This window comes from Furipterus horrens, unplaced genomic scaffold (assembly GCF_987537825.1).
Source record: "Furipterus horrens unplaced genomic scaffold, mFurHor1.1.pri manual_scaffold_7, whole genome shotgun sequence".
NCBI classification, from domain to species: domain Eukaryota; kingdom Metazoa; phylum Chordata; class Mammalia; order Chiroptera; family Furipteridae; genus Furipterus; species Furipterus horrens.
Genome location: NW_028327177.1, coordinates 112,927,841 through 112,949,811, shown reverse-complemented (window position 1 = coordinate 112,949,811; position 21,971 = coordinate 112,927,841). Strand labels below are relative to the sequence as shown.

The following is a 21,971-nucleotide window of genomic DNA, read 5'->3' as shown; positions in this document are numbered from 1 at the left end:
AGACACATGGGCAAAGGCAGGAGAACTATCATGGCCTATTGACAGAGATAGGCGCCACAAGGGTGTGGGGACAAGTGGGAGAGTTCAGGGGTCATGGCTGAAAAAGGAGAGAACTGTGGTCTCTTGGGGTGGATCCAGGGTTAGGGTTGGGCAGCAGTGAAACAGTAGGGATGAGGGACTGCAGGAGAAAGCACATTTCCTGACATGTTCAGAGAAGCAATGGATGTACACTAGACATGACCCAGGAAGGAAAGAGTAGACAGCAGGGTGACCATCTAGCCTCCTCCTCAACCCTGCCCATCCCCTGTTCCCTGGTCCTCCCTGCCAACCTTGTCACCCAAAGGGCCTAAAGGCTCACCCTCCCACCACCTCTCCCTGGGTAGTGGGGAGTTTTTGTTTTGGCAGCAGAGCAGACATATCCTTGTCTGCCAGGTCTCTGATGGGTACTGGCTCCCTCTGTAGGGAATGTACAGAGTCTCTAAAGCCCACTGGGCCAGTGCATCCAACCACTCTTTCCAGGGCCAGATTTTTCAGGAGGACTGATAAGGAGGCCCAGGCTTGGGGTATTGCACAAGGAGAGGTACAGCCTGAACCATCACTGGGCTTACTCACTGTGAGATTTCCCTGGGCAGTGCCCTCTTCAGGGCAGAAGCGGTATTGTTCCGTTTCCCTCCACTCACCCTGGCCTGGCCCCGAGCATATTCCCACTGCTGGCTTGTCAAATGAATGGAGGCAGCCAGTGAATTATTTAGCCCTGTCTCTCCATCCTTTCTTTTTAATTATAAACTCAAGATGTGCTGTGTGATAAAATAATAATAAAGCCCACATCTCCGCCATCAGGGGCTATTTTAGGGGTGAGGAATAAAAGACAGCTGTTTGCCCTGACAGTGTAGTACAGAGAAACAACGTCTGTTTGGTTGAACAGGGTTTTTGTTTTGTTTTTCTCCCCAGCTGGGAAACGTCACCAAGTGGCCTTTCTGTTCTTCACACGTGAAACACACACTATCATCCGCATATTTTTAGTTAATTTATGTCCAAATAGGCCTTTCTCTGGCTGCTGGAAAATGATATTTAGGCTGCAATTACCTTCCCCAGCATCTCACAGAAGGGTTTCAGAGCCCACAAAGCTTGGGCAAAAGGCAGCAAGGACCCCACTGAGTGTAAATCCCTGCATTTGTAGTTATTCAAATCACATATTTTATTACTAGTATGAAATACATTGTGCCATTCATTTTGGAGGAGCAGCTAATGCTTCAAGAAAAGCTCTGAAAAACATTCTATTTAGAAACAATTTTGTCTGCAGCCAATGCCATGTGCCTTTGGGGGCTGTCTCTTCTCCCAGCCCTTTTCTGTTCTGTGTGCTATTTGCATGACAAATAAGACTATCTCTTCAAAAGCTCACCTGTTCCTATTGCCTCTTTCCCACCTAAAGCTCTCCTTCTCTGTATGTTGCATCATAATCCTTAGCATGGTAATAAATTACAGTGTCACCATCAAGATTGTGGCTTCTGGAAAGAAAGAAGCAGCAGGGCCAGATGAACTGTTTCTGAAGATGGAGAGACTGTTTTCATGCAAATTCCTGGCATCCTGGGGATCTAAGAAGAGCCTCTTTATTATATAGACTCGGTTGCGATTCAGTAGCCAGAAGCTGGTAGCATTTGGAGAAAGATAACCTTTTAGGCAGAAATTTTTTTTCCTTCTTGGCTGATAGGAGCCTTATCTGGAAAAATCACTTGGCTGATCAGGTTGGGGAAAATGGGTCAGTGTACTTTCAGAGTGCTTTTAAATAGAGACATTCATTCTAAAAGGCCTTCTTAATTTAACACTTAGAGCCATGTTGGACCTCTCATTCCGGAGCAGTGGACAGGGACTAGGGAACAGGAGGGGGACATGTCCCATTGATATACCCTAAGAGCAGGGCCATCTGTCTGAACAGTTTACAAAAGGCAGGGCAGAGCCCCTGTCACTGTCAGATGCCTCACCAAGGCTGGTCAGCCTCCCAGCCAGCCAGGGTGGTCACTGCTCCAAGAGGAGAGTCCAATGGCCACTCCAAAGGGATGTTTGCTATGCAATGTGGACTTCATTCTCCCTCCTTTTCTCTTGGACCATAGATATACTTAATGGAAACTGATGAAGCCAGTCTCTGCCCCCCCCCCCAACACACACCATTATTTTAAGATCTTTTGTGCTTTAGGGCAGTGTTAGCAAATATTTGCTATATGTTACCGCCACCCATTCCCTTACTCTGGGTAGACATCATTCATCAGTCACAGCAGTGTTCCTTGATGAGCCCAGAGGAAGCCTCAGAATCCTCCTCAGCCCAGCCACTAACAATGACCAGAGTTGTTATTCAAGAGGAGACCTCACTCAGTCTATAACTTACGCTTGTTAACTTATAGTTTTCTTATCCTACATATGGAACTGACAACTTATCCTAGGGTTGGTCCATGCCAATGGTTCTCAATGTCTGGTAAGCATACTGGGAATGTGTTAGAAATGTAGATTCTTGAACCTTGTCCCAGAGCTAGTAAATTCCAAAGTCTGGGGTATGGCCCTGTGGTGAGTGTTTTAACAAGCCTTCCAGGAGATTCTGATGCACACTCAAACTTGAAAATCACTGCTCCTGGCCAGTGGTCATGACTAATGACTACACATTAGGCTTACCTGAAGCATGTTAAAACCTACCAGTGCTTGAGTACCACTCTCAGAGATTCTGAATAAAGTAACTTCCCCAGTGTGATTCCAGTGGGCAGCCAAGCTTGAGAACCACCAGGTTCAGCTTTCTGGAAATGCCTGGAAGAGAAGTATTGACCCTGCCTTCAGCTACCTAGACTTGGAGTGGCCGCCTGGTCTAGGTGTGGCTGACAGGGTTCTCTCTCAGGCATGTGATGCTTCTCCAGTGAGAAGGAGTAGTGATGGAGTCTCCAGCGGCAGCATTGGACCTGCCTTCTGACTGTTGTCCTCACTGCCACATCAGTGGCAGGGCCTTGGTGCCTGGGTCTGGTCAACAGCCCTGAGGAAATATGACAGAGACCTCTGTGGTTTATCTGCTGGGCTTTGACCTAAATGTTCAAGGTGTCCCTCACTCCCGAATTCCACTGCCCTCTACTAATAGTTCAGGGTAGATGTGCCACCTGGGGGTGGAACAACAGTATTTTTAGACTAGTGCCTGATAAAAATTCTATGTACTCAATGTATTGTTTTCCTAAGGCTGCTGTAACAAAGCACCACAGATTGACAGGCTTTAAACAACAGGAATGTATCCTCTCACTGTTCTGGAGGCTAGAAGTACCTCACCATGTTGGATGGGTGATGCTCTCTCCTAAGACTCTTAGGAAGAATCTGTCCATGCCTCCCCCTACTTTCTAGTGGTTATTGTCAATCCTTGGCATTTAGATGTGTCATTTTAATCTCTGCCTCCGTCTTCATATATTATACTCTACTATGTGTCTGTCTTCACAGGGCTTTCTTACATGGATGCCAGCCATTGGACTTACAGCACACTCTAACTCAGTACAACCTCATCTTATTTGATTATATCTTCAAAGACCAGTTTTCCAAATAAGGTCATATTTACTGGTATAGGAGGTTAGAACGTCAACATATCTTTTTGGGAGACACAATCTAATACATAAATTCTTAGTTAATAATAACACTAATATTTGGGATGGTTTGCAAATATATATCATGTTGGATCTTTAAGTAATCCCAATATGTTTTATATATGATAGACCTAATAGAGAATATGAATTCCAGAACCATAGCATGATGCTCAGTGATAAACCTATCACTTTAAGGAGATTTCTCATGTATCATGACTATTTATTTGATAAACAACTCCGTGATTACCATACTCAATATTCATGGAGGTCTAGACTCACATTATATCCTCACTGAGACTTTGTCTCACGTAAGATGGCAGAGAAAAGTACTGTAGCAATGCTGGTCACCATCCTCTAAATTAATAGAAATTCTATCACATAATTGAAGGTAAGTTAAGTGATCATCACCTTAATTACCTCTGAGCATCAGACAATGAGGCTGATGATAAAATGTTTGAAAGCTGGGAGGAAAGTTTAACATTCTCAGGAAGGCAAGCACCTGTCCGCTGACTTTGGCCTTCCTTTGGTTCTGCCTCAGAGGTCAGCATTCCCTGCTCTCTTGGCTGAGTGGGAGAGCCAGTCATGACAAGCTGTCACCTGCCTGTCCAGAGCGGCTCTCCTCAAAGGCTCTGCCACCTGCTGGGATGGGGGGTGGCGGTGACAGGCCCAACTCCGTGTTCAGTGAGGCCCAGCAGCACAAGGTGGCAGGAGGGCGGAGGCACCCTGCCAGTGGCCCTGGCACGGCCACTTTGCATGCGAGAGGGAGCAGCTCAACAGCTGTCACTGTCAGCCCCTGGGGTCTGCTCCAGGCTTGGCAGAGAGGACACCTTCAGCCTCCCAAATCACCCCCTCTCTCTGACACAAATACACACACACAAGATAAGCTCTAATTATCTCTTACTCACAGACCTACACAGCCAAGTTTCCCCCCTGTCTCTCTCACTCTCTGACACACATATTGCTACGTTCTCACACGGAGTCCTCTCATTACTTCCTCTCTCTCTCTCTCTCTCTCTCTCTACACACACACACACACACACACACACACACACACACACTCACACACACTCACACACTCACACACTCACACTAATTAAACTCCTGCTCTCTTCTACCTCACCTAACCCAGGTATCATGAGAGAGCAGAAACCCCACTCCTCTCCTCTGGGCCAGACCCTCTCCAGGTGTGGCCACACCCCCGCCCCTAATGGTGACATGCAACATGGGGTCCCTGAGCTATTGGCCCCCTGCCTACAGGTGTTCGACAACTCTTGGTTCATGGGATATATTTTCCAACTTTTCTCCCAGCCATGGGTACCATGTAGATGAAAGTAGTCTGTTCTAGGGGGTGGTGAGAACAGCGTGTCCTGTTGCCGAGCAGCTCAAGCCTGCTCTCCAGGCGTTTGTCATGCTGCCGGTTGCTGGCATTTGAGCTGAGGACATCTCCCACCACCAAAGCCTGCTGTGGTCCTCAGGGGAAATCAGGACTGTCTTCTTTGCAGAAAGCTGGATGTGTGCCTGGGGAGGTCCAGCAGACCACCTTTCTTCCTCCCAGACCCTAGGTGGGAGTCCAGATAAAAATATATTTTGCTGTTTGCTCCTTTCTCTCTCTTTCTCATGCTCATCAGATTAACCACTCAGATTTTTTTTCAGGTGCTCTAGCTAAAGTTCAACATTTATCTCTGGTGGTTTGAAGAGATCATGAGAAGGGTTAGTATAAGTATAGCCTCCATCAGGCGAAGCACAAGGCCAATGAGAAGGGAGCAAGGAGATGCAGATTGCATGGATTGTAGAGGCAGAGTCCAGCCATCAAAAAAGGGTCATGGGAGGCAGATCCTGGTATTTGCATGAAGACTTGAATATGAGGAGCATATTTGTTCCAGAGTTCTGGAGGGCAGCCTTGGCGAGTACCCCCACTTTACCCCTGTTAGTGGCATCAGTTTCCTGCAGAGTACACCCTTCCCTCTGCTCACTTCCCTTCACTTTCCCTTCAGAATCCATGCTTCAGCCACCCTGGCTTCCAGGCAGTGGTTATCCTGTCCCTCACCTCCAGCATCTGCATGTGCTCCTCTACCTGGACTTCCCTCCTCTCCTCACCCTGATTGACATCTATTCATCCTCTAGGACTCAGCATAATGGAATAATAGTTAACATGCATAGTGCTTGTCCTCTACCCCAGGCCCTGTCCCAAGCACTATATGGATGGTAACCCATTTAATCATCACAACAACCTGATTATGTAGGTGTGGTCATCACCCTCATATTGCCAATGAGAAAACGAGGCACAGAGAGGTGAGGTAACTTGCCCCTATCACACGGGTAGTATAGGGCAGTACTGGTATCCACATTTGACCAATGGCTCTAGGAAACTGCCCCTCTGCCTGCTCCTGGCCATCACTCCTACCCAGTTCCTGTGTTGGGGAGTCTCGTCTGGTTTTCAGAACACCTTGTGTTCCTCTTGGCTTCACCCTCATCACTTTTCATCTGGTTAACAATACATTTTAAATTTCTGTCTTTTTGCCTGTCTCCCCATTCCCTGCACAGACTGAAACAAGGCCCCTGGCTGGCTTACCTCGGGGACACCAGCTTCTCAGAGGGGCCTGGCACAGAGCATTCCTCACTGCCTATCTGTTGACAGGGCAAATGAATGAATGGATGAGTATCATCCCTTAGGTAAACACAGTAGGCCAAGGTCTGGCAGACAAACTGAGGGCCAAGCAGAGAGACAAACTGGAAATTTCACGCTCGGGTTGCAGGGCAAGAAGGAGAGGACACAACCCTAAGAGCGGCCTTTTGGAAAAGTGTATGTCTAGCCTCTGGACACTGACCTCTGCGGCAGCGCAGAGAGGACAGCAGGTCTCTCCAGAGACCTCGCCCAGGCTTCAGAGTGAGGAAAATCTTCCCCTTTTCAGTTTGTTTTGCTTCCTCCTGACCCAACTTTTGTGGCTCACATAGCCAGTCTCATGTTGATGAATTTTCATATTGTACTGCATTTACAATAGTTACACTCTCTCCTCCCACCCAACAGTGACATTAGGATCAGCACACGGAATTAGGGGCAAATAAAACTTCAGAACCAGCCGTCACCTTGCATGTGGTGTGCCCACATGTGGCCTGAGACCAGCACAAGCCACACAGATCTTCTTGAGTAGCTCAGGTGCAATACTGGAGGGCTGCACAGGGGCACAGACTATCCTGGCCATCCTAATTCAGGAGATATGGGGGTGGGGGAGTGGAAGAATGTGTTTGCTGAGTTTATTTTCACCTGCCTTCAGCTAGACACCTGATGATTGCACTGACCAGGCTTCTCCTTCTTTCAGGGAGGGAAGATCCCTGTGAGATGGACGGCTCCAGAGGCCATCGCCTACCGCAAGTTCACATCTGCCAGTGATGTCTGGAGCTACGGGATTGTCATGTGGGAAGTCATGTCATTTGGAGAGAGACCCTACTGGGACATGTCCAACCAAGATGTGAGTGTCAGCAGCACCTGGTTGCCACAAACCCCTGTCCAAGGGATTCTCCCAGGCAGTTCCATGCCAACCTTCCTAACTGTTCTCGGCTCCAGGCCTCATAACCTGAACTTGAGGTGTTTGGTGCAGACGATCCAGGATCCCATTTGGTACCAATGTTTGAAGCAATCAAAGAGCCCTGCATGTAGATGTGACAGTCCCCATTACCTCCAACCCTATAAAAATGCCCAGACCAACCTAGGAGACAGGGCTGATCCTGCATGGCTATGGCCCATGAATAGATCAGGCCCCAAATAAGGCAGGAAAATCTACCATGCTTCACAGCACCCAGCCTGTGTGTTCTCCTTTCACCATGCAAGACAGGGGAAATAGTGCAGGTCTGAGGGTGGCTTCCATGCCTACTTTGCCTCTAGGTCTCACACCCCTTGGCTTTAAAGAAAGGAATTGTAAAGGGACCCCTTTTCCCTGAGAATCCACTCTTCTAGAAGCCCGCATCACCTATCTATCAGTGGAGGAGGAGTGAGCAAGCCTCCCAAAGCTGGTCAGATTCAGACAGGCCCCAGGAGTGGAACCCTGTCTGTGTGAAGGTATCAACACCCCTCCAGGTTACCCTCAAGGGACAAGGGTGGGAAGGAAATAGAAGGGTCATTTGAGATATTTGAGGTAGGGGCACAGGGGATGGTCCAGATGGGACCCTGTGCTTCATAATTATTAAAGGTTTAGAAAGCTTTTGAGGATGATTTGCTCTAATAAAGCCCCAATCAAAAGTCCTACCTGGATTTCCACACTGCCTGGTCCCTGGTCTGTTTCCCAGGACCCATTCCTCCTTTATATGTTGAATACATGTGCTTCCCTTAGAACTGAGAGGATTTCCATTTGCAAAGCCAGCCTACCTCTGTTCTCTGCTTGCTCACCTTATCATCTTGCAGGGCAGGGGGACAGTTACTATCTTTTTCAACTTAGAAGCAATGAAAGGCAGGGCTGTTCTCAATTCGGATCTCTGGGTGGGGCCCCTGGTCCCAGGGTGAGCACCTGCATGCGTGGGTGGACTCCAAGGCAATGGTAAATGAGAAGCCTGCCCTCAGCCAGCCCTCTCTTCAGCTAGAGGTTTAAAGCCATAGCAGTTGTTCAGAAGATTGAGAAACATAGTGATCTAGGAGCCCAGAAACATTGTCCAGTGAGACAAAAGAGGAGCCGGGTGCCACTGTGACAGTGCTCCCTCCTCCCACGGGCAGGGCAGCTTCAGCCCAGAGCAGGTGAAATGGCTGCATCCTTAACCAGGGCCCAGTGCCAACCATGTGTGGCATCTGGGTTCTCTATTATCTATGATTATCCATGGTTCGCCTCTGCTTCTGTAGCATGTCGAATCAGTAAGTATCGGAATTAATGCCGAGGCTGCTTCGCAAAATCAGTTGCACGCTGGTTTCGTCCATAACATCAGCTAGATGAATAATAAATGTTAGCCAGAGAAAGCAGGCCCATTTTGTCCTGCTCAGAGACTTTAATCCGATTAAGAACAATTCAGCACACATAGAATGGATTATGAAACTGTCTGACAGGCAAGATTTGACATTCAAGATATTCTCAGCAAATGCGTTCACCTATGCTGAAAACAAATGGAATTTCTGTTATTAGATTTCCAGAATTTCTAAATCATTTATTCAACAAATACTCATTGTATGCTAACTGTGACAAAGTATTGTGCCTGCTGGTTCTACGCATGGGGGGGTTACAGTCCAGTGGTACATGCATAGGGTTGTGGGGACATAGAGTTGTGGGGGAAGGCTTTCCACATAGCTGATGCTTGAGCTGGGTCTCAAAGGCAGTAAGAACATCTGCAAAGTAACAGTTTATTCTAATTTTGTTGTATTTCTCTGAATAAAGCCCCTAAGCATTTCCAAGTGCCATTCTGCTGTCTGTGGAAAGTAGGAGGTGACTTTAGCCCATTCAGAAAACATCTTAGAACCTGGCCTGAGAGAGAGCCAGGAGGAGCTCCCAGCTGTTTGTCTGAAGCCTCTCTCATCAGAAACACCAAAGGTGGTGGCAGTAACAGATTTTACAGATGACAATTGAAGGGCTTTAAGAAAGAGAATTGCAGAGGCAAGTCGGAGTGCTGGTAATTGGGCTTCTGGAGCCCAGGAAGGTCTTTGAACATGTACAGGGAGCTTGTCAGCCAGAGAGAGAACTTGGAAGTTCTGCTGCTTGGATCTGATTGACAGAGATAATGAGAGTGGCAGTGTCTGTGGAGAGAAGCTGCTGTTTTATTGAAACATCAGAGCTTAACTTAACCCCCTCTGCCCTGGTTCCTCCACTGCTCTGAGCTCCTCTACTTCACTCCCCAGGTACTGCCCGCTGTCCAACCTACTAAAGGTAAATGCACATTTGGGGACAGTCTGGAGCCTCCACTGAGGTCACCGGGGCAAAGGGAAGGGCTGTGCTCACTTCCCAGAGGAGCGCCAGTCACTTCATCAGGTGCCTGAAGAGTCAGACCACATGCTCCTGTTCCCACCCAACCCTCACAGCTGCCATCTCTGGATACAGGGGAACAAAGGCAGCCCCACTCCCCGCCCTGCCCCTGCCCTTTTAGGCCCCCAGGCATTGGCCTATACTGACCTTCAGGATGGCCCAAACAGTTGCTTCAGACCATTCAAAATGAGCAGGTAGGCGACAGTTGCCTAGACTGGTCTTCTCATGGCCTACACCCTCACTTTCACCTTCTCTGTAGAAATGTCATTTGAGCTCATTCTAATCTCCAATCTTTTCAGCACAATCCATTCATCCCATCTCATTATGGACCAAGGAAAGGGGCCCAGGGCTCCTCTTATTTTCATTGTTGCTCAGTTGCTCCCAATCTTGGGCCACACTTTCTACACAATTCAAACATGGTCACTGTAGTGTAGACCTAACTATTGGCCCAGATTGAAGGTATTTCTCCATGTCTCCTCCCTGTTTTCCACACCTGCTAGCAAGGCAGGCATGTCAGAGAATGGTCCCAAAACCCCATTAGAGGACTGGAATTGTTTTTTTTTTTAAAAGTAATAATGTTTTAATGTGATTATAAGTTATAGGCACTCAGAAGATTTTGAAAACACCCAGATCCTTAAAGAGAGAATAAAACTACCCAAAGGTATACCACTTTGGTGAAAGACTGGAGAAGACAAATGCTATCCACACAGAATTCATGACCTAGGTAGTTTTTCGTTAGGGTGATAGGTAAAGGCTTTTTTTTTTTTTTCCATAAGCACAAGGAGCATCAATGCTCTTAGACTAATAACAATGAAATTATCTAGAAAAAACAGCAAATGGAATAAAGTCACATTTTTTAAACATGAACATGAAAGGGGGTTCAAATGCTGTCTTTCTGGACCTCCAAATGACTGGCAGCAGAACAGTGACCCTTTTTGCAGAGATGACATCTACTAGAATAGACATGGCAGAAATAACAGCCTCCACATGATACAGGGATTCTTTCTTTTTAAAAAAAAATTTATTTATTGTTTTTTTTCTATTACAGTTTCCCACTTTTTCCCCCATTGCCTCCCCCCATCCCTTCTCCCACAGTCCAACCCCATCCCGTTATCTCATGGTCCATGTCCATGAGTCATTTATGCTAGTTCCTTGACTAAACCATTACTCTTCTTTTCCTCCCTTCTCTCCTCCGCACCCACCTCCCACCTGCCCCAGTAACTTTCAGTCTGCTCCTTGTTTACCTGCCTCTGGTTCTATTTTGCTCATTTGTTTGTGTTGCTCTTTAGTTTCCTGTATTAGGTGATATCATATGGTATTTTTCTTTCTTTGCCTGGCTTATTTCACTAAGCATAATTCTCTCTAGTTCCATCCATGTTGTCGCAAATGGTAGGAGTTACTTCTTTCTCTCTGCTGCATAGTATTCCATTGTGTAAATGTACCACAGTTTTTTAATCCATTCATCTACAGATGGGCACTTACAGGGATTCTTTCTACTGCTCGTATGTGTGGTACTCAATACTCATCACCTCATTCTGTCATGTAATGTTTGTAACAACCCCATCTGTGCAGTTTTAGGAGGTCATATGACTTTCCAAGTGTCTAGAGCTAATGAGAAATGGAACAATGATTTGAACCCAGGTCTCCAAGGTCTTGTGCCCCTAATCACAGTGCCCTCCCCTCACCACCACAGCCCCTGTATCTGCTCTCCCAATGGACCCACCGTGGCTCTTTGATGTCCTCTTAAAAAGAAAGTCAACACAAACAGGAAATATAACAACAAATGCCAGGACAATCTTCCAAAAACTCCAGTGAGGTAGCCTGCAGAGGGGACAAGGAAAAACAGCTAAGTGGTGTTTAGTCTGAAGCTCACAGGGCAAAGGTTTAGTGCATGCATGAAGTCCCCAGCCTCTTAATGCTCCACCAGCAGTACCTGATCAGTTGGTCACGCCATGGAGCCGTCGCTTTCCTGCACAAGTGTCCTGATTCCAGGGCTCCTGCCTCGTAAAGGCTGATGGGAGAGTAATCTTGTCGGTAGGGAAAATCAGGATTTGGGTCTTGGGCATCAAATAATTGGAGAAGGGATACCAGTATTTAAGGGGTACATGAGCTACCCTGAACTAAAGACTTTTGGGGGCCCCTAATCCTATGAGAAGTTCAATTTGGACACTAGCCCCTCCTGCTGGCCTCACCTAGCTTGTCCTTAGCCAACCCTGCAGGAACTTGGGGGGCATTCCATGGGTAACTCCTCTTGTCTCCACAGTGAGCAGGAGCTCTATGATAGGGTCCCTCAATCTGCCTGCCTGGAAGGAGTTGGAATATGGTGTTGGCATATAAGCCAGGCTGTCAGAAGTTCTGTCCGACAGCTCCTCCTCGGGGGTTACTTGGTTTAGACCAATACCCCTGTTTCCTGCTATGAGGACTTGCAATAGCTCCCAGGCTGAGACTACAATGGCCACCCCACAGAGGCCTGGGGAAGGTGGGCTTTGGAATATTCAGAACTTAAAAGCAAATACCCCTGGGATTTGTGCCCAGCCCTATCATTTATTTACCAGCTGTGTGCCCTCAAACAAGTCACTTTCCTGCCCCTACCTCCATTTCCTTATGTGGAAAATGGAGCTAAAATGCCCTCCTAAGAAGACAGCAGGTAATTCTATTGATAATGGTTTGGCAAAGAGAAAAATGTGTCGGCGGTGCAGCATATTATTAAAAAGTGCATGATTCCATTAAAGAAAAGTAAATGTCTCCAGTCACTGATTTTTTTATGTAGCGATAATATTGGTGTGGTTTGTATGCTTGTTTGCTTTTCTGCCACGTTGAATAGAAAGAATAACACACTTTGATTGTGTCTAATGACTTCAGGTTATCATATTATCTCATGCACCATCTCATGTCCAATACACTGTGCATAGAATTTGTAAAAATAGAAACTGATTGACAATAGTCTCCCTCTGTCCAATTCACAAAGTACAAGGGGAAAAAAAAAACAAGTGTAATTAGTTGAAATGAATCTGACATTTTTTAAAGTAGAGGCAAAAACACTGAAAATCCCTGAACTCCAAATTATTTCTTTTGCTGTTCAAGATGCTTTAACTTTATTTTAGTGTAAAGTCAATGCATAATTACTATAGAAAACAAACTTACAAACACGCAAAAAGAAAAACATAAGAGAATTCATGTTGCTACTCGCCCAGAGGCAACCACCATTACTTCTGTGGTATATATCTTTCCAAGGTCTTTTCTATGCATGTGTGTAATTACTGTTTTTTATTTTGTTTTGATTTTTGTTTTTTACAAAAGCAAGATTATACCATACCTGCAGTTATGCAGCCTGCTCTTTTGCCTAATATTATCATGTGAGTATATTTCCATTTCAATAAATACATTTTTGCAACATCACTTTAAGGGCTGCATGGTATTCCCGGCTTTCCACTGTGTTATGAGTGCACCATAATAAACTTGTATGTTTAGCACTGGGTCATTTACAATTTTTTTTCTATTAGTAAAACACAGAGTACACATAGTTGATATAAATAAATTAGAAATTAAGAAGTAAAGAGTGAAAAACACAATAATCTGAAAAACAGACAAAAGTATTTGAAGACCCTAAAATCTTTACAAAATTATCCCCTGGAGTCTGAAAAATTAACAAAGCCTGACTGGAGATATTTATTGTGGATAGATCACCTAGTTATTTTGACCACTTCATTGTACTGAACCAATTTGCTTAACCAAAGTACCTTCAACCCTGTTGCTTCTTCTTAAAGCTTAAGACAAGTAATGCCTCAGAAGCATCAGAAAGTTCCTGGCATGGAGTATGTTCTCCATCAAGTGCTAATTCCTCCCCTCCATTTCCCTGTCCTTAGCAGAGAAAGGAAGAATTATAAATAGTGGGTTTACTAGGTTTTCCATATGCCATTGTTTCATCTGCCCTGGCACCACCAGCTGCCAGGAAGGCAGAATTGGGTCAATGTCCTCTTAAAGAGAGGAGAAGCTCAAGCCATTCACCAACTCATTCTTCAATAAATAATTACAGAGCTCTAGTGTGCGTCTGGCCCAGCACTGATGCTTGGGACACAAAGGAACAATAACATGTAGTGTCTGCTTTCTAGGAGTACACAGTCTAGGGAGAAAAGCCAAGTACATGTAACATCCTATTATGGTGGGAGGTACATGAGCACAGAATGAGGGCACCTGGGTCAGGGAGGCTGCATTGTTGGGGGTTAATTTGTGAATGACTGGCTGGTGGCCTGTCTCTGTGTATGTCACTACAGGTCATCAATGCTATTGAGCAGGACTACCGGCTGCCCCCACCCATGGACTGCCCAGCTGCTCTACACCAGCTCATGCTGGACTGTTGGCAGAAGGACCGTAACAGTCGGCCTCGCTTTGCTGAGATTGTCAATACCCTGGACAAGATGATCCGGAACCCGGCAAGTCTCAAGACTGTGGCAACCATCACCGCCGTGTGAGTCTGGTGGTTCCTAGGTATGGGTGGTCTCACAGTCAGGGGCCAATAGCAAGACTGCTAGCCTTTCAGTCCATTGCGAGCAAGAGTAAGATGACTGAATTTATCCACTAATGGAAGAAGTTCCAAGACTCTTCCTTTTTCCTCTTGGTTCTCTCTGAAATATTCCTTACCTCCAGCATGGGCTATAGATTGATGTTAAGAAAACTGTCTGAGTCTCCACTTCCCATTGACTTCAGATGGGCTGGGTATTGGGCTCTCTAATAGTTGAGCATATCTGATCTGATTGTTGTGAGGCCCCACTTCTGGGTGATCCTGTTTCCAGAAGGCACCCTTTCTGTTAACCACATCAGTCTGCTAGGCAGGTGGAGCTGTAGCCTTGGAATCTTGGCCAACCAATTAGCAGGTAAAGGCCCTGATTGCTGGGGGACAAAGAAATTGGATTTGTTGTGAGAAAATGAACAAAACAACTGGCTACTGTTAGCAATTGCCGGTTGTACATTTTCAGTGTAACTCATTTATTATTCATTTTTTAAACAAATATTATTGGTGCATATGTGCTAAGTACTGTGCCCATTGTTGGCATTATAGAATGAACAAGATAGACATGATCCCTGCCCTCATGGGACTTTGAATCATTTAGGACCAGCAAACATTAATCAGATGGTCACCCAAAGATAGTCACTGTGGCAGGAAGGTGCATGATGTTTAGGGAGCATTTGACTGCCTCTGTTGTCATGGAAGCGATCCTGATGAGAGCTGAAGAGAGTGCATTAACGGAATGAAAAGAAGATGGAAGTAGAGGGACAAGGGTTCCAGCCAAGGTTACAGAATGTGCAGAGGCCTGGGGGTGGAAAGGACAGGGCCAGTGTGTATGGAGTGCTGTTTAGGAGAGGACTGGGTGGTGATTGAGGTTGGTGAGGTGGGCAAAGGCCAGACCCCCAGAGCCTTTAGGCCCTGCTAAAGAATTCTGGGCTTGATTTTCAGAACAATGAGCACCCATTGAAGGGTTGGACATGAATCAGGGTTGGGTGACGGTTATTGACATGGTCACATCTGCATTTGTAAAAGACCAGGCAACAGTGTGGAACTTAGGTTGAGGGGAACAAGCATGTAGAAAAACAGGTAGGAGAGCATTGCAGTAATCATGACTGAGAAGATAAGGTCTTAAATCAGGTAAATGATATGGAAAGAAGTGGATGTGTTTGAGCAATTCTGAAGGTCAAATCTTTATGACTTTGTGAATGATTGGGTATGGGTGCTAGGGATGAGGGAGATGTCAAGATGGCACCCTGGTTTGGGGATTGGGTACCTGGGTATCTGCTTTGAGGGTATGCTGGAGAAGATCAGTGGTGGGCTGTTCTGTTCCATTTATTTCAATTAACTGAGGATGTAACCAGGAAAAATAAAAGTGTTACCAACAGATTTGGGGAGGTTGTAGTGGACTGGATAAATTTTTAAAAGCTCTTAGATTTCAGTTTACAAGAGAGTTCTGGGTCTTCCCTTCTCTTTAGACTACATGCTGGTTGATCAACCTGTTTGGGCTGACTGACATGTGACAGTGCCCAGAGGCAGAGGGACTGGCCACCTGGCCCCAAGAATCCATGCCTCCTGCCAACTCAGGATCTGTAAGGAAAGAAGGGTCAGCTCAGGGCTCCCCTGTTTTCCTCATCCTGTCAGGGATGCGGCCCTCCATAAGTGCTGTCACCCAGGGCGTGGCTTTCTCTACACACTGCTGCAGCTGGGGGCTCACCTGCTCCTCTCTGTCTCACAGGCCTTCCCAGCCCCTGCTAGACCGCTCCATTCCAGACTTCACGGCCTTTACCACCGTGGATGACTGGCTCAGTGCCATCAAAATGGTTCAATACAGGGACAGCTTCCTCACCGCCGGCTTCACCTCCCTCCAGCTGGTCACCCAGATGACATCAGAGTAAGTGATGAGAAGCATCTTTGTCCAGCCTGTGGGTAGGGGGAAAAGGGCCCCTCCCTGCCATTGCCCATGGTGGCAGTCCTGATTTCTCAGATCTCTGCCTCTGAATGAGACCAGGCTTGGTGGGGAAGCACCTTGGAAAGATGGAGAGTCAGGGGGTGTGTTGGAGAGGCTGAGATTGTTCTGGGCCCCAAATGAGAGGCGTTCAGTCATAGCCATATGTCATTTGCCTAATCACCGAGAGTTGCTCCTCCATTTAAGTTTTTAAACTCAGCCCATCAAAGGGAGCATCCAGATGGAAAGAACACAGCCAGCCAGCACATTAAACAACACAGCAGGCAGAGGCATTGCACTGACTCAGCAACAACTTCAGATGGGGGAGAGCTTGCGTTCGTACCTACGTAGCACTTATAAATAAGTATACATTTCCACCCCCACCCCCCCACACACAAATTATTTACCAGTCTGCAGCCCCCATAGGACTGTGGAGGAATACAAATTATTCAATTAAAATTATTCAAATAAAATGAGAGTCAGAAAGGGTCTTGAATATCTGTTCAGTCCATCATTTCCCCAAGAACGTTCTGAGTAGCACCTATTCTGGGAAATGTTAATAAGTTCTCCTTGGAAAAAAGGCCCCCCAGTCAAATAAATTTAGGAAGTACTTTGCACTTTATCACTCTCTTAGAGATTCATAACACATATTAGCATTGTAAAGGCCATGAGAAACCCTGAAATTAAAAAAAAAAACACATTTAAAATTATTAAATATTGTGGAGGCAGGGTTTGTGGAACTGCCGTTCGAGAACTATCTAGTTCCACTCCTTCAATGGATTCAGAAAGCAGGTGAAGTTAGTTCCTGAAGAGTCAGGCTCGTGAGTAGCAAAACAGAGCTACAGCCTACCTTCCTGATTGCCAATTCCATATTCCTCTGGGGGCCACAGCAGCGCTCATACTTTGCTGCCACTGGAATCACCTGGCAATCTTTAAAATTATTGATGCCTGGTATTCTGATTTAATTAGTTTGTGGTGAGACCTGGGCATTAGGATTTTAAAAACTGCCCAAGTAATTCTTTAACAGAGCCAAGTTTGGGAACCTCTGAATTAAAGTTGGTCTAAAGTCTAAAGTTGGTCAGTTTTTGAATACACACCCACATATGCACACACGTGCACATAAACGCATACACATGCATGCACATACACAGACATTCCAAAGGGACCTCACTGGCTGCCCATGTTAAAACATGTACTGACAGCATTGGGTTAGGTGGCCTGTAACACACACTTTCCATGGTACAGGATCCGTCAGTCCACAAACAGTTGACAAACATGGATCAAGCACAGGCGTAGGTTCTCTCCTAAGGAAAGCCAGTTGCTGAGTCCCAGGGGAGGGAGTGACCATCACCCCCAGCAATTGATCCCCAGAGGGATGAAAGCTTTTTTACTCTTGCTCCCCAACACCTGCTTTGTAGTCCATCTTCCTGGAGTCCACCTCCATCTCTCTGAGGTTCATGCTTGCCAGAAATGATGGCACCTCCGCTTCCGTTAAGGAGATGACTTGAATGTGCATCTAGTCATTTTTTTACACCTGTATTCACTTCCTGGCAATGCCTAAAAAAGATGGTCCCTGACATTATGAATTATTGTCAGACACCAAAAATAAAAAAGAAGCACTTACTAGTGAAAAACCAGCTTCCCCATAATGCAGAGTTCATACAGATGGCTTAGCTGATTGGGAGCCTGAGTGCAGGGACAGAAGTGGATGTTCATGAAGATGAGGCTACTCCTTCTTCTGGCTGTCTGGCTGAGTATGGGGGCTCTCATCAAACAGAAAGAATCAAGGGGAATAATTCCCTGACTCCAGAAATAGCCACATGAAAAAGAACAGAGGAAAGTAAAACCCAAAATTAAGGAATTTAGTTCAAAGTGAAAAATGTCCACACATTATTGTAGCAATTTAGTTTATTTCTTGAGAGATAAAAGATGGAAAAAAGCATGAGCAACTAAATAAATAAAATAGATTGCAGGACAATTTGTGAATTTAAAATTCAAGCATGCTTCTCAAAAGTGTTTGCTAAAAAGACATGGGCAATTTAACAATCTAAACTAGCTGCAGCCTGTCAGGGACTGACCCCAGCCTAAAGGAGGGGGTTTAGGAAAGTGATGGCATTGTGAATGGAGTGCAGCACAGGGCCCTCCTCAGGGGTCTGCCGCCTCATGTACAAAGTGCCCTAGGGCTTTGGGGGAGCACAGTTAGGACCTACAAGAGTTTGAGAGCAGCCCTGCAGGGTGACTGAGAGCCCACTGGTCTTGAATTTGAACCCCAGTCCCTCCCTCCACCACTGCTTCCGCACTGCGGGATCTCGAGCATGGTACTTAACTTTTCTGAGCCCTATTTGCCTTGTATGTAAATATGTTGACAATAATAGGACCCGTCTCCTTGGTTTGTGTTGAGAGGCAAATGGAATAGTACATGCAAAGCACTTGGTCTACTGCCTATTTTCTCACCTACAGGATGCACATGAGAAATGATAGCTATTAAATTATTACTGAATTTGAATGGTTTATCAATTTTTATAAGATGCTTCCATAGATATAAATGAGATAGTATATGGTACATGAAAAAGTACTCAATGTCACATATTTTTTTAATTGACTAAGAAAAGAAGTGTTGGTCTCCCCAACATCAAATAATAACCTATGAACTCATTCACATTAAGACTCACAGCTTAAAGATGAATCCAAACCAAACCCCTATCCTGAACATAGTCCTTAGTTTCCTGCTTGGGCAGATATTTGAAAGCTATTTTGAGCTCACCCTTCTTAAAAATTCATGATATTAAAATTCAAACAGAGGCAGAAAATGGAAACTCAGGGGAAAAACATCAGAAAACCAAGCAAGCCTCACATCTTTTCAATCACAGTGGGTGATCACTAATTTAGGCAGAAAACTAGAGAATAAATGAAGCCTCAGACAGTGTGTGCTTGGGGTGTTAAAAAAAAAAAAAAAAGCAGAGGAAAGTTCTAGTTCACCTAGGGTCATACACACAATGAAAGGGCTGCTCCACACCCTCCAGCATTGTCTAAGTTAGAGGGGACATTGGAGACAAGGGCTACCACATGGAAAAAGTGAGGTTGAGCAAGGAAATATCTAGGTATGCATTTGCCAAAGATTCTTTAACACTTTTGGATTTTAAGCACTTCTATTTGTGTTCTGTGATGAGTTTTGTTCTCTGAAAAGCTACCCTAACACTAAAGTGCCTTCTTTCGTGGCTTGCTTTTTCCCTCCTAGAGACCTCCTGAGAATAGGGGTCACCTTGGCAGGTCATCAGAAGAAGATCCTGAACAGCATTCATTCTATGAGGGTCCAGATGAGTCAGTCACCATCAGCAATGGCATGAGAACTCTTCTTTTCTGGGGGAAGGAGAGCAAGGAAAAAGACCAGACTCAAGGGGGAACCCAAGGTTGAACACAGTGGAATGTCCTGGAGAGGTTGGCTTCTCCACTGAGAAATGTGTCATGTCAGTGAAGAATAAACTGAACCTGCTCCTCATAGTTAACCTTCATTTTTCAGTGACAGAAGCATGTTTAAGATGCTGTGGGAAACCACAAAGAGAATAAAAATATGAAAAGGTGATATGTTCAATGGAAGTGAAGACACAATGGTATGCACCAGGGCTTCAAGTGTAAACTCGCTCCCCCTCAGTGGGCTGGAGTCATCTACCCACAGGAAGGAAGGGAAGGAGGTGGAGGGAAGAAACAGAGCAGCGTTCCATTTTCTTCCTCGCCAATGACATCCTTTTCTTTTCTCCTTCTGTGCTCCTCCCCGAGAGTCCTCTCCCTTCTCCCACATTCATTTCCCTTTGCTCACAACTTGTGTAGGGAAGTTTCTTCAAACAAACCCCAGCTCCTGAGTCTCCAGATGTTGTTCTGTCAGTTGCCAAAGGACTTTGCTGACCACTGCATGGGGGATCTGACCAATTCAATTAATGTCTTCATATTGAAGAAGAGATGTACCTTCAATTGAAAACCTTGTTTTTCTTTTGTTTGCATTTTCTGCAAAAAGGAAAAAAGAAACCACAAATTGGGGGGAAAAAGAAAAGAAAAACCTGTTTCCATGTGCTAGAGCACACGTGTACGTCTGCGTTATAAGATGACGGTGCTTGTTCATAACAGATGCAAACAAGAAAGATCTGGGAAGTCTTGGCCCTGGAAAATTCGAGGGGCCAGAACGTGTTGTTGTTTTGGTTTTCTGGTTGGCCCAATTGGCCTGGTGGCTCAACGGGGGAAAACAGTACAGAGAAAAATAAAATGAAATGGGGAAAAACTCTCAAGAACTTGCAAATTCAGACAGGGAACAGGTGAGTGGTTTGAATTGGATGCAGTGTGGGCCATTCTAGAATGATATTGACTGATTCAGTACTCCTGGTAACTTGCGAAGAGAGGAAGAAGGAAAGTTTCTGGAGAATGTTCTTCCACATCCTGGAATCTGCAATTCGAGAGGTGGCAAGGGAGAATTCTTACCTTATCCATGGACTGGTTTAAGCTGTGTGGCATCCGAGGAATGTTTCCAGTGTGTCTGTGTCTCTGCATTCCTTCTTGTACCTCATTGTTCAATTCACTTTTGTAAATTCCATCTAACATTTAAATATTTTTAATTTCTCCTTTTACCTTAATCTCCTTGCTAATTTTATCTGTCTAATTAAAATGAGCAGAAGCATGTCTGGGTTTACATAGAATGGTGTCAGAGTGTGTGTTCCTGAACCCCACTGGGACTGTGGCCAAGTTGACGGGAGAATCCGTAACAAGCATCCTTCTTCTGCCTAATGGGAGGGAGGGTGCATATCTGGACCCTGGGACTCCTGAGAAGCAGAACATGTTAGAATCACTCTCACGGATATGACCCAAAGGAAGAACCAAATAAATAGGGAGCTCTGAAGTCTCAAATGTGGGGCTTTAAGAAGTCACAGGCAAATAAACATAAACACTCACCAACAATACACAATTGGCCTTGATTTCAGTTCACACGCTGCACTTGAGAAGTTCACCTTCAGGCCTATTTTGTAAGAGTCAGTAAAGACTACTGTGGCATGTCTGGGTACATGCAGCTTTCCTGTGGTGTGTCTGTGTACATACACAGGAGGGGAGAGTTGTGAGGCAGAGGACCTATGGTTCTCGTGTAGTTTATTTAATACATTCTTAAAGTGAGATGAGCATTTTTCCTTAATCCTAGGTAACTTTGTACTTGAAGAGGTTCTTACCTTCTGAAGCCCCTTCAAAGAAGCTCATAGGCCTAGGGGTACAGCTCCAAAGCAGAGGAGCCCCATCTTAAAGCACCACCCTTCCCTGGGGGACAGGAGGAGATGGCCAGAACTGTCTCAGCAGATTCACATATGGCTGCAAGGGACCCTGACCCAGCAACATAATGGGTAGAAAAGAAAATTTCCTCTAACTAATAGCTTGCCAATTCCATGCACAATTTGCTAATTACCCCCAAAGACCTCAATCCGTGAAGTGTCTTACAAGCCTAGGCAATTCAGCTAATCTACTCTCAATTTTCCACAGGAATGAATTTTAATTTGTCACCAAATTCCTCAGGCAGCATCCTTCACCCGAAATCCTCACTGTGCCTCCACCATGCCAGCCCACCTTCTGGCTGGCTGCAGACAAAGCAAGGTCAAGGGGAAGATCATGCCACACCCTTTGGTTTGGTTTTACCATAAGACCCCACAAAGGAGAGAGAGAAGGGTGGGGAGCATAATGGATCACAATGTGCACAAGGGGAAAGCATAAGGGGTCAGCAGAGCCAAGGCCAGAGCCTCCAAGCATAGTTCTTAGTGAGAGGGGCATGACAAAGCTCTTGACAAGCCTCCCAACACCCACAGATGTCCAGCATGGCTTCACATGCCAGGCTTCCCCACCCCCATAACCCAAAATGTGGTGTGTCTCATGAGTGACACATCATGCCTTCCCTCCGTAGCATGAATCCAGTCGTTAACCTCTCTGAGCCTCAGTTTCCTCATGTGTATAATCAG

General features: G+C 45.6%; 1 protein-coding gene across 1 annotated transcript in view; it reads left to right on the top strand.

Annotated features, from left to right (window-relative positions):
* EPHB1 (EPH receptor B1) overlaps positions 1-20,675 on the top strand; it is a 153,694-nt gene extending 133,019 nt beyond the window's left edge. Inside the window, exons 10-13 of the mRNA XM_090284300.1 lie at positions 6,923-7,072; positions 13,813-14,006; positions 15,781-15,936; positions 19,229-20,675. Of these exons, the coding sequence (XP_090140426.1) occupies positions 6,923-7,072; positions 13,813-14,006; positions 15,781-15,936; positions 19,229-19,337 (609 nt within the window). The 3' untranslated portion in view covers positions 19,338-20,675. The remainder of the gene's footprint in view (positions 1-6,922; positions 7,073-13,812; positions 14,007-15,780; positions 15,937-19,228) is intronic.
* The last annotated feature ends 1,296 nt before the right edge of the window (positions 20,676-21,971 follow it).